Source organism: Myotis davidii, unplaced genomic scaffold (assembly GCF_000327345.1).
Source record: "Myotis davidii unplaced genomic scaffold, ASM32734v1 scaffold1097, whole genome shotgun sequence".
NCBI classification, from domain to species: domain Eukaryota; kingdom Metazoa; phylum Chordata; class Mammalia; order Chiroptera; family Vespertilionidae; genus Myotis; species Myotis davidii.
In genome coordinates, this window is record NW_006288117.1 from 94,312 (window position 1) to 106,094 (window position 11,783).

At 49.7% G+C, this 11,783-nt stretch overlaps 1 protein-coding gene and 1 pseudogene across 1 annotated transcript in view; both read right to left on the reverse strand.

The window, feature by feature from the left end:
- Positions 1-2,109: 2,109 nt before the first annotated feature.
- The window catches only part of LOC102764721, a 13,463-nt pseudogene continuing 3,789 nt past the window's right edge, over positions 2,110-11,783 (reverse strand).
- LOC107182504 (leukocyte immunoglobulin-like receptor subfamily B member 4) overlaps positions 10,829-11,783 on the reverse strand; it is a 2,232-nt gene continuing 1,277 nt past the window's right edge. The window contains exons 5-6 of the mRNA XM_015561452.1: positions 11,368-11,520; positions 10,829-11,284 (exon numbers count right to left, since the gene is read on the reverse strand). Of these exons, the coding sequence (XP_015416938.1) occupies positions 11,219-11,284; positions 11,368-11,520 (219 nt within the window). The 3' untranslated portion in view covers positions 10,829-11,218. The remainder of the gene's footprint in view (positions 11,285-11,367; positions 11,521-11,783) is intronic.

The window sequence follows — 11,783 nt, forward strand, 5'->3', positions numbered from 1 at the left end:
TGTATAGGAACGATTTCACAACCTGAATCCAGTTAATTTTGAGAGTAAGTTTATTAAAGCTACAGGCCATGAAACAAAAGAATGTCTTAAGGTAGAAGAGGAAAGAGGAGAGAGAAAGTCAGGAAAAAAGGGGGAGCCTTGAAGACAGGATGAGGGGTAAGCCCAGGATGGGCTGCTGCTGCCTGCTACTCCCCTGGTTGCAAGTCTCCTGGGGTTCCTTGGAGTTTAGGAGAAAAACAGCAGAGAAACAAAGTGTGGGCGCACTGTAGTGAGAGTGCCATGGCTCCATAGTCTTGAGGCTTTTTATCTCAATGTGGCTCACTCTGGACTGGAACACACCCTTACCCCATTCTGGGCATGAAGACGTTATTTCTTCCTACATTGTAATGGTCTCTATGACTCTTGCAAACAGGGGAGCAGTGGGGATTGGCACCTCGTCCTGGGCTCAGCCCCTGGTCTTATTTCCAAGGCCCTCTTTTTCTCTGACTTCCCAGGGAGCTAAGAGCAGACCCGCCCAGGGTCACTTCTTTCCTGAAACATTTCTAGAGAACAAAAGCAGATCCTAGGCTCTCCTGTTGCTTCTTACACTCAGCACTTCCTTTGTCTCACCGTCCCCAGTTCTAGTAAATGTGCTCTCAATATCTGCTTACCTTGTGCTGTGAAATCGTTCCAATGGGAAATGAAGAACCCACACAATACAGACCAGCCTGAGGAGCCCCCTCTGAGCAGTGACAATATGGATGCTTGACATTGGCCATGAAGGGGACATATATAACAGAGAAAACGGAAAATTCCAAGTCAGTGTTTTGTGTTTTTTTTTAATATATTTTATTGAGTTTCCACAGAGAGGAAGGGAGAGAGCCAGAGAGCCAGAAACATCGATGAGAGAGAAACATCGATCAGCCGCCTCCTGCACATCTCCCACTGGAGATGTGCCCGCAACCCAGGCACACGCCCTTGACCGGACTCGAACCTGGGTGCTCTCAATATCTGCTTACCTTGTGCTGTGAAATCGTTCCAATGGGAAATGAAGAACCCACACAATACAGACCAGCCTGAGGAGCCCCGCTCTGAGCAGTGACAATATGGATGCTTGACATTGGCCATGAAGGGGACATATGTAACAGCGAAAACGGCAAATTCCAAGTCAGTAGTTTTAAAATTAAGTTTATTGGCATGCCTTCAGTGAATAACAGGACATAGGTTTCAAGGGTCCACGTCTGTAACACGTGGTCTGTGAGTTGCACTGTGTTTTGGACAATGGGTTTTTCAGAAGCAGCACAGACCAGGTCTTGATTAAAGTGAATGAGGTTGCTGCAGAAAGCACACAGGTGGCATCTTATGGCCAGAGAAGGGCATGTGGAGTCCAGAGAGGGCATTAGGACCTGCCTGTGGGTTTATCTCTTGCAGTGTTTTTTAAAATTAAGTTTATTGGCATGCCTTCAGTGAATAACAGGACATAGGTTTCAAGGGTGCACGTCTGTAACACGTGGTCTGTGTGTTTTGGACAATGGGGTTTTCAGAAGCAGCACAGACCAGGTCTTGATTAAAGTGAATGAGGTTTCTGTAGAAAGCACACAGGTGGCATCTTATGGCCAGAGAAGGGTATGTGGAGTCCACAGAGGGTGTTAGGACCTGCCTGTGGGTTTATCTCTTGCAGAATGCATCGTGCACTTTGTAGATTGATTACAATTGACGGCATTCTCAGGAGATGGGGACTTCGTACAGACATAAAGGTCCGTGTAAATAGAAATAAAGGAAAATGTATTCATGAAAGTGTATGGAGATGTGGACCTGTACCTGCCAAGTGTAATTATGAGGTGCAGACAGGTTCCTCAGCATATGTCCCACGTTATCTTCCAGAACCTTTTGGGCACATGAGTGGAATTAATGCTAATTTCACCAAAATGGGAAAAGTCAGGATCCAGTCACAGGACTCACAGTGGTCATGAGGGAAAGGACTACAGTTCAATGGCAGAAGGTCCAGACCTTGGCCCTGCACATGAGCGATGACTCCACCTGCTATGAGGTGCAGAAAGATCCTTTAGCGTATGTCCCATGTTATCTTTCAGAACCTTCTGGACACATGAGATTCACTTCCATGGCTCCCCCTCTCTGAACAGTGCATTGTTCCCTCTGTGTTCATGTCTGTCTGTATCCTGGGTCCTTCTCTGGCTGTTTCAGGCCTGATAGAGCAGCACCCCCAACAGCACCAGGACCAATCCAGCCACGCCCAACCGGATGGAATTCTCCAGGGTGTAGTCTTGGGGCTGGGAGTCTCAGTTTAGACTTTGCTTCTGGGTCACTTTGAAACACAGTTTGGCTTTGCCTTGATAATTCAGGTTTGGGAAGAATTATGGTTTCTCGTTGCAGAAAACAATGTGTTATTTCCATCTCTCTGCTCACTGTGGGATTCAGAGCCATGGAAGCTACCTCATCTGGATATAAAAGCTTATATTTATGCAACGGTGAGGACCCAGGACCCTGGGTTGATCTCAGATATACAGACATGGATTTATGTAGAACTTGAGCAATTCTTCAGCTATGTGTTGGGGAAATTATATGAATAAAACAAAAAATGGTTTTAAAGTAAAAAACAAAGCACAAACACACCTTTAAAGCATCTTTGGTACTTAGAGTTGATCACTCAAGCCAAGACTCCATAGCTCATGACCTAACTGCTACCAGTCCCCGCAAGAACCCTTTCTCTGATGGAGAAGGGTCCTGGCCTCTTTCATGGATTCTTTGGTCTCCCTGGACCTTTTGAGTTTAGACTTTTCTTCTGAGTCACTTTAAAACACAGTTTGGCTTTGCCTTGATAATTCAGGTTTGGGAAGAATTATGGTTTCTCGTTGCAGAAAACAATGTGTTATTTCCATCTCTCTGCTCACTGTGGGATTCAGAGCCATGGAAGCTACCTCATCTGGATATAAAAGCTTATATTTATGCAACGGTGAGGACCCAGGACCCTGGGTTGATCTCAGATATACAGACATGGATTTATGTAGAACTTGAGCAATTCTTCAGCTATGTGTTGGGGAAATTATATGAATAAAACAAAAAATGGTTTTAAAGTAAAAAACAAAGCACAAACACACCTTTAAAGCATCTTTGGTACTTAGAGTTGAATTACCTCTTTTAATTCCTAAATGTTTGTAATTAAAATGTAAATGAGTAAGTAACTATGGCTTAAAAGTTCTCAGAACATAAGCAATAATAGAGAGGCGTGTGCAAAACATGCCAGAGATCATTATGCTAAATGAAATGAGCCAGTCAAGAAGGACAAATATCACCTGAACTCAAGTATATGTGGATTCTAAGGAGCAAAATAAAGTGATGGATAAAATTGAACCAGAGGCATGGGAACACAGAACAGACTGAGGAATCTCAGAGGTAAAGAGGAGAGGTGGGGAGAGACTAACCAAAGAACTTGTACGCATATATCCATGCCCATGGACACAGTTAATAGTGTGGTGAGGGCTTAGGAAGGGTAGGGAGGGAACCAGCTGGAGGAGGGTTATGGAGGGGAAAAGGGGGAGGGACATCTGTAATACTCTCAACAATAAAGACTTAAAATGCAGAGAGCAGCCATGAATTTCACAGAGTCTGGGCAGGGACCCCCTAGTTTCTCAGGACACATGCATGGTTGCCCCTTAGTCTTAGGTGAGTACTGAGGGCCTGGAGGCCTCCAGGGAGCACAGGGCCTTGCAGAGTGGCGCCCACAGGTGGGGACACTTCTCACTACGGCAGAGTGTCCAGTGGGGACGGCACCGTCACCCACAGCAGGTCCCACCTTGGCCAGAGCAGCCACCTGTCCTGCTCTGAGAAGCTCAGGGCCCCCACCTGTGTGGTGAGGGCTTCCATCCAAGGGGCTCTGGAAATGAGCAGCTGAGGGAGGGTCCCCTCTCCTCTCTCCAACTCTCCAGGCCTCTCCTCCCCCATCAGCCCAGCCATCATCCCTGTGCTACAAGCCAGGCCTGGCCCCAAAGGCTGCCAAATAGGCTCCCTCTCCATCATCCACTCTACACACTCTCTATACCGGTTAGGGACCCCGGTGCCGGACGAACTATGCAGGGCTGCTGGCTTTTAGTGGGAAACCCCACAGATTCTGTGTGGAACCAGGAGGAGCTGAGATGCTAAGTGGGTGTTTTCAAATCTTTGGTGCCTCCATAACATGGTGGCTCCTCTTGCTAAGCTGAGCCCCCAGGCCTGGTGGATAATCAGTGGACCTGGCCCCTGACTCCCTCAGCTTTTCAATCCCTACAAGGTCACAGTGACTGGGGGCAGCAGGACAGGCCCAGAGAGGCTGCACCCGGAGCAGGTCTATAACAAGCCACGTGTCAGGGGCCCCGGGGAGTCAGAAATGAAAGTGCCCCTGCAGGTCATGGCCAGCCAGCCTTGCTCCTCCTTCCACAGGCTGGACCCCAAAATCTCCCTCTGCCATGACCACTCCACCTGTCACCTGCCTCCCTTCCCCCTCATAGGCCAGATAACATGTTGGGGTGGGATGTGAATACTGAGGCCCTCAGAACATGATGGTTCTGCTATAATTTCTCCTAGGTTCCCAAGCCCATGGGACAAAAGCCTCTCATATGAGCCGGGGGTTCGGGGGCATAGATCCTCTGAGAGACTCAGAACTGCCCTGGGGTGGTCAGTGCTCTATGAGCAAAGAGCACCCTGTATGTTTCATTAGCTGTGGACATGGGTCCTGTGCCAGGGAGGAAGCTGGGGTCCAAGAGGGTCCTGGGAAGGACTATACAAGGTATGAGAATATGGGGCCAACCCTGGACTCCCCACCTCACTAAGAATCCTCCTACATCTTCCCTGTGGCCCCTCAAACCCTACCAATACCCACTTGGCACCTTCTGGATCCAGGTGAGGGGGATGGTTGAGCAGGGAGAGTGGAGCCTCTATCAGGAAGATTTTTGCGTGACCATCTCTAGAGACCCTCACTCCCCTTTCAATGCAGAATTGTTCTGGGAACATAACTGAGCTGACAGCTCAGCATACAGGGTCAGGGACCCCTTACCTGAGACCAGGAGCTCCAGGGACTGACTGGGGAATGACAGCAGGAAGGGGGAGGAGCTGTGTGAGCTGTAGCACCTGTAGGTGCCCCCGTGAGCTGAGGTCACAGGGCTCATTGAGAACTCTGCCTGGAACTGCCCAGCTCGGTGCTTTGATCTCAGACGCAGGGGGGGATCGGCTTCCTCCTCCTTGGACAGAAGGAAAGTATCCCTGGGGTTCCATGACTGACACAGCAGGGTCACGTTCATTCCTGAGGCCATCCTGGCTCCTGAATGCACCACCACCGAGAGGGAGGGTCTATCAGGAAGGTGTCCTAGAGAGAGAGAGGGAGAAAGGGTGAGGGCTGCCTGCCACCTTGTTCTGACCTGAGAGTCAACAGGCCTCTCTCTGAGGACCCGCCTCTCTGTCTGTCTTTGTTTCTCTGAGTCTCCCCCTCTCCCCTCCCACCCCCTGACTCTCTCTGTCTCTCCCTCCATGGGCCCTGCACTGTCATTCTGGCCTCACCACCTGAGATCCCAGCAGGGCCTGTGCAGAGTCTGGTCCCTGACTGAACCCAATGGCTCCTCACCTGCCACCAGGATGTCCAGGGGGTCACTGGGGGCCGACCACGCAGAGGAGAGGTTGTATCCACCGTAGCATCTGTACCTGCCCCCGTGGGAGCTGCTCACAGTGTCCAGGGGGAAGTGGGCCTGAGAGAGCCCAGCCTGGGGCTGCAGGACAAGGCTCTGGGGGAGGCCCTGTCCCCCCTCCTTGTGCAGAGCGAATCTGTCATAGCCGACATCAGAGCAACACTGAAGGGTCAGGTTCTGTCCAGAGGCCACGATGGGGCCCTGCTGGCTCAGGAGGGAGGGCTTCTCAGCCTCACCTGGTGAGACCAGACATGAATTACAGGGGCTGCTCCTCCCATAAACCTTTTTCTCCTGGGCTGGTCCACAAGTTTCAAGGTCTCTCTCTATGTACCTAGCCCAGGAGCCCTGTGCTGCCCAGATTCCCTCTCTCATGGGGCTCCCCTCCCAGCAAAGATGCCAATAATGTATTCCCTGCTTCATTCCATTGATGGGACAATAATGCAACTCACCTGGGACCAGGACCTCCAGGGGATCACTGGGGTGTGACCACACATGGGGGCTGTTCCTGTAACAGCCATAGCATCTGAACCCCCACCTGTGAATGGGACTCACGGGACCCACAGGGAACAGGGCCTAGCACTGCCCACTGGGCTGTGGCTGTGAGTCCAGGGTCCAGGAGAGCCTGTCTTTTCCTTCCTTAGTCAGAATGAACCTGTCATACACCTCCCTTGAGCCACATTGGAGGGTCATGTTCCCTCCTGAGGTCACAACAGGGCTGGGCAGGGCCCCTTGTCCCCGGGCTCCTGTGGCTTCTGTAGTATCCATGGTGCTGGGCTTCCCTCTTTCTCCAGACGGTACTTCTCAGCCTCTGGGGTCCCCTGACACCTGATGGTCAGGAGCTTCCCCCGAGGGATCACAGGGCCTGGCTCAGCCCAGAGGGTGGGTTTGGGGAGGGGCCCTGGAAGGAAGCCAGTATCAGGGTCACAGGACATTCTTATCCTCAGTCCCCAGCTTTCATCCCAGATGCCCCCCTTCTGTCAGGTCAGAACTGCTCTTCTTCATACCCTTCTTCCCAGGGGGTGGCCCTTTGTCCCCAGGGAGGAGTGGGACCTGGGACATCTGGGGACAGACTCACCTGTCTGCACTGGGGTCCTGAGGCCCACACTCAGCCCTGGAAGAGAGTCCCTGTGAGAGATTTGCCCTGAACCCTGAGCAGCACCCTCCTCCCCATGAGCCTCCTGAGTCCTGGTATTGAGAGACCAGAGTCCCCTCCCCCTCCCATCTCACCGAGGCAGAGCAGGGCCCTGAGGATGGTGATCATGGTGTCTCCTTGCTCTCCTCAGGGGTGTTCAGATGGAGACAATGATGCCCTCTGGACAGACATAGAAGGTGTGGGCACAGGGAGGTTGGCCCTCCCTCTCTCATGGTTGTCATGTCAGCAGCCCAGAGATGAGGGCATAGTCTCTCTAGCAGCCTGGCTCTCATTTTCATGGTGAATCAGGTATTAGACCTGGAGTCTCCCTCCTGAGACGCCCCTTGCAGGTGAGGTGACCCAGGGCACGTCCTTCCCTGTCACAGCCTCCCCCACGGGGTCTCCTTCCTCCTCAGCCCATCCATCAGCACCTCCCTGTGGTCCTCACCATGGACAGTGTCGCCCGGGCCCTGGAGACGCTTCAGAAAGATGTGGGTCCCTGTGGCCTGCAGAGTTCAGATCAGCAGGGACAGGCTCAGCCTCCAACTGTGCAGCTCAAGGCAATGTCCTGTGACAATGAGCACAGAGGGGGGACGAAGGGAAATAAGGGAAGGAAACAGGTCTCTTCTCCTTACCCCAGAGTGTGGCTTTCTTTCTACCATAGCCGCCCTCAAACTTTTTTTTTTGTGACAGCATCCACCCCACCTTCCTGGCAACAGGCCTATGAGTCATTCCTGCCTCCTCAGTGCCCCTTGTTTCTGGGTTGAAGTCTCTTCCTCATTCTCTGGTCCTGACTTCTAGCTTTAGGGGTCATTCATTGAGGTTAGAGTGCTGATTTTGCCTTAAAAATGACTTTTATTTAAATGCTCATCACCCGTGTAACCTTGAGTGGTGATGTCCTATCTCTAAGCCTCAGTTTGCCCATTTGGATCCTCAGAGTGGTTGTGGGTCAGTGGGGCTGGGCCCATGGAAGGGAGACATCGACTTCAGACCAGATGAAGACCTGAGTGGGTGGGCGATGAGGGGATCGAGGCATCCACAGTCAAGTGCAGGATTGTTACACCCACTTGAGCCCTTGTCTGCTCTGAAGACCAAATAAAGCTTCTTACAATAGTTCTATAATTTTAGGAACAGACAAATGCAGAAAAAGGGGAAATGAAAGTTGCCCAAAAGGAGAGGGAACTATGGGGAAAATCCGTGACAAAAGCTGAGTTGGTCACCAGTGTCTGAAACCATCAGCAGGTCATCAGAGAAGAGATTCTATCCTGTGTGGACACAGAAAGGGGCCCCAGGTCCTCACAGGAAGGGAGAGGTCAGGGTCCAGGTGAAGGTTGGAAGCTCTGTCACCCTGCCCGTGTTTCTGTACATGAATTGGGACATCTCTGTCCACTGCAGTGAACCCATGCTCAGCAGTGAGCATCCTCCCGTGTGGCCTGAAAAAGACCAAGTCCAGCATTGTCAGCCACGGGGGTCTGTCCCATGTGTGCCTGTGAAGCTCCCATTGGACTGGCCCTGAGGAGCAGAACCCTGGGCAGATGCTGAGTCTGAGAGAGTGGTCACCATGCGGCAGGGGCAGCTGCCAAAGCCCCTCCCTCAACAACCTGACTCCTAGGACAGTCCTGGTAACAACCTATGGAAGGTCAGGTGTGTGAGGGGCAAGTCTTCCAATAAGAATGCACAGTAGAGTCATCCTGATAATGATAAACAGTGCTACAGACAGCAATCTACTGATGATGGGGACTGTCATGTGCAATAGAGTAGAGTCAGTAGGAAAATATGAGAGTAATTTGAGATTAATCATGCTTCAATATCTGGAACATAAAAGGTGGAGTCAATTTTTGACACAGAAGAATATGGATTCTTTTCTAAAAGGACCTAATGAGTTAGAACTTTGAGAAATGAAAAATCCAATAGAAGGAGCACATTAAAACAATTCAACCCCTCAGGAAAGAGACACAGCTGAAGAGATGATCATGAAAGTGGAGTATAATACTGAGGAAATTCCCAGAACACAGCATAGGGGGACGTGGAGTGGGGATGTAAGGTACTTGAGGAGTACAATGAGAAGGGTCAGCATCATATCCCTGATGTCAGAAGGAAAGAAGTGAGAATGACGACTAGTAACCGCTCGAGAGATAAATAAATGAAAATTTTACAGACATGAGAAAAGACCAAACAAGTGATAAGGTGTGCATGCTTAAAAATGAAATCCCCGAGATCTGCAATCATTACCTTGATCTTTTATGGGGAATGAAGAATAGATAAATTTTTTAAAGTATATCTTACACCGAATTGTACACATTTAAAATGGTTAATTTTGTGTGAATTTCAACTCAAAAGCAAATCAAGAAGGACTAGCCTTTGTTTCTAAAAGGGTCGTCACCTTACTTTCTAGAGAAAAATGCAAATCGCCATATGACAAGCTCCCTGAGACCAGACTTCCTCACAGGAAATGCCAATACCAGAAGATAGTGGATAAATACCTCCATGGAACCGACTGATAGTGAACATTGTGTCCTGAGCCACATTAATTTTAAGGGACAAAGGTGAATGTGTCAGCAGGGGCAAATCCCTGAGCGAGAAGTAGTGTCTCCCTCCTTAAACCCACCAGGTCAGGCTGGGTCTCCATGAGGGAGAACAGTTTTTGGGGTGAGGGGAATTCTTCAACCTCCAGGTGTGTTTTTCTGCTCTTTGGAAATGCCTGTGTAAGTTTGGCATGTGTGTGTGTGTGGGGGGGGGGGGGGGATAAGTGCATAAGCATTTGTAAGAAATCACCATTGAAGCCTCCTAAACTGATATATTTATACTAGAGGCCTGGTGCATGAAATTCGTGCAATGGTAGGCCTTCAAAACCCACAGGTCATTCTGGAAGGTCATTCTAGAAGGTCATTCTGAAGGTCGTTCCACCATCCAGTCTAATTAGCATATTAGCTCTTTATTATATAGGATATTGCAAGAGGAGGACCACCCTGGCTTTAGCTACCAGCTCTCTCCTGTCCCTGAGTTGCCGTCTCTCTCTCAGCAACACACAAGAATAAGATAACCGGGGTTTTAGCTATAACACCATGCTGTGCATTAGAGTACCGGGATTTGCCAGTCTTGTAACTGGAAGGTTGTACCTTTTAACCAATCTCTCCCCATGTCTCCCTCCCTCCCCTGACTGCTCTACTCTTTGTTTTTATCATATTCCACAGCGCTCATGTGCAGGGCAATGTTTATCATGTGTATTTACTATATACATAAGGTGACACCGATTTTCTACTAACTCTGATGTCTACTTAGTAAACTGTACTTTTGAACATGTCCACTTTTTTAAAAATATTTTTATTGATTTCAGAGAAGAAGGGGGACGGGAGAGAGAGATAGAAACGTGATGAGAGAGACTCTATGATCAGTTGCCTCCTGCATGCTCCAAACTGGGGACGGAGCCCACAACCCGGGCATGGGCCCTGACTGGGAATCAAACCATGACTTCTTGGTTCATAGATCCATGCTCAACCACTAAGCCACACCAGTGGCTAATACGTTGGCATCAGATTTTATTTTCTTAATTAGAGAGAAAGAGAAAGGGAGAGAGAGAGAAACATTTATTTGTTGTTCCACTTATTTATGCATTCATTGGCTGATTCTTGCATGTGCCCTGACCAGGGATCGAACCTGCGGGCTTGACATATTGGGGTGATGCTCTAACCAACTGAGCTAACAGGGCAGGGCCTGGCATCAAATCGTTTATCATGTGTGGTATCTGTTTAAAGTCTATATGATCTGTGATGCTGTCCTCATCATGGGAATGTGTGCCTCTTCCCCTTTTTCCTTGTCTAAGGTGGCTAAGATGTATCAGTGTGATTACAGTTTTCAAGAATAAAATTTTTTGACTTTGCTGTTTTTTCTCTATTTTTGTCTGTCCTCACTAGTAGCTACTCATTATTGCATCCCTCGTTCCACCCTCATTTAGAATAATTGCCTATTCGTTTTCTAAATTCTTGATGTAATAAATTAGGTCTTGACCTTTTAGGTTTTTCTTTTCTAATGTATTCACTCATGCCTCTTAATTTTTTTATTTCATAGGCTTGATGCATAATATTTACATGATCATTCATTGAAAGCATTCGCTCACTTCCTGTCAATAATCAATTCACACGTTGGTTATTGAGAAGTTTGTTGCTTTGATTCCATAATGTAGGGATATTAGTCATCTGTGATTGATGAATCAGGTGACTCCCAGGGGCATCCCAGGAGCAGTTGGGGGTCCACGTCAGATCTCCAGACTGGCCAGGGCACTGAGTGTCCATGGGGGTCGCTCCAGTGCCCTCAGGGGTCCTGGCAGGCCCTCTCTCTGCACTGTGGGGTCTGGGCTAGTGGATGGGTAGAGCAGCGTACACACTGGACTCATCTGGGGGCTCCTCTGATGGGAGGAAGGGGGTGTTGTCCTCTATCTGAGGGCCGAGCATTTCAGCAGGGCATAGGCTGTATGTGGGAGGGCATCAGACGCAGCAGCCTGGAGCAGGGGGAGAGAGAGAGAAGGATGAAACGTGGTAGGGGTTGGGGAGGTCCTAGGGGCCTGGGGAGGATAGGACCCACCTGACTGTCCGCTTTTGCTTGTCTTCCCTTCTGGTCCAGCAAACCCCCAGAAGGGGAGGAAGGAGAGGTGGCCATTCCCGGCCCAGGTCTTGGTCTTGAGTGGTTCACCTGGGCGTACGTCACTCCCTGGGGGCTTTCATCCTGCCTGTTCTGCTGGGGACAGTGAGACACAACAGTATCTCCTTGATTCCACAGTAGAAATCCTCCTGTCAATTATCTTCATGTTGCCAGAGAGATGATTTACACTTTAAATAGATCAGGCCCCTCTCCTGGTGGAATCTGCAGGGCCTTCCTGAGCCTGCGGGCCGCTGGATGCTTCTGTGGTTCTGACTCTGATCCTAACGCACTCTCTCTTGTTCACTCGGCTCCAGCCTCATGGCTCATCCTCCTGAAGAAGCATGTCCTGCCCCAGGACC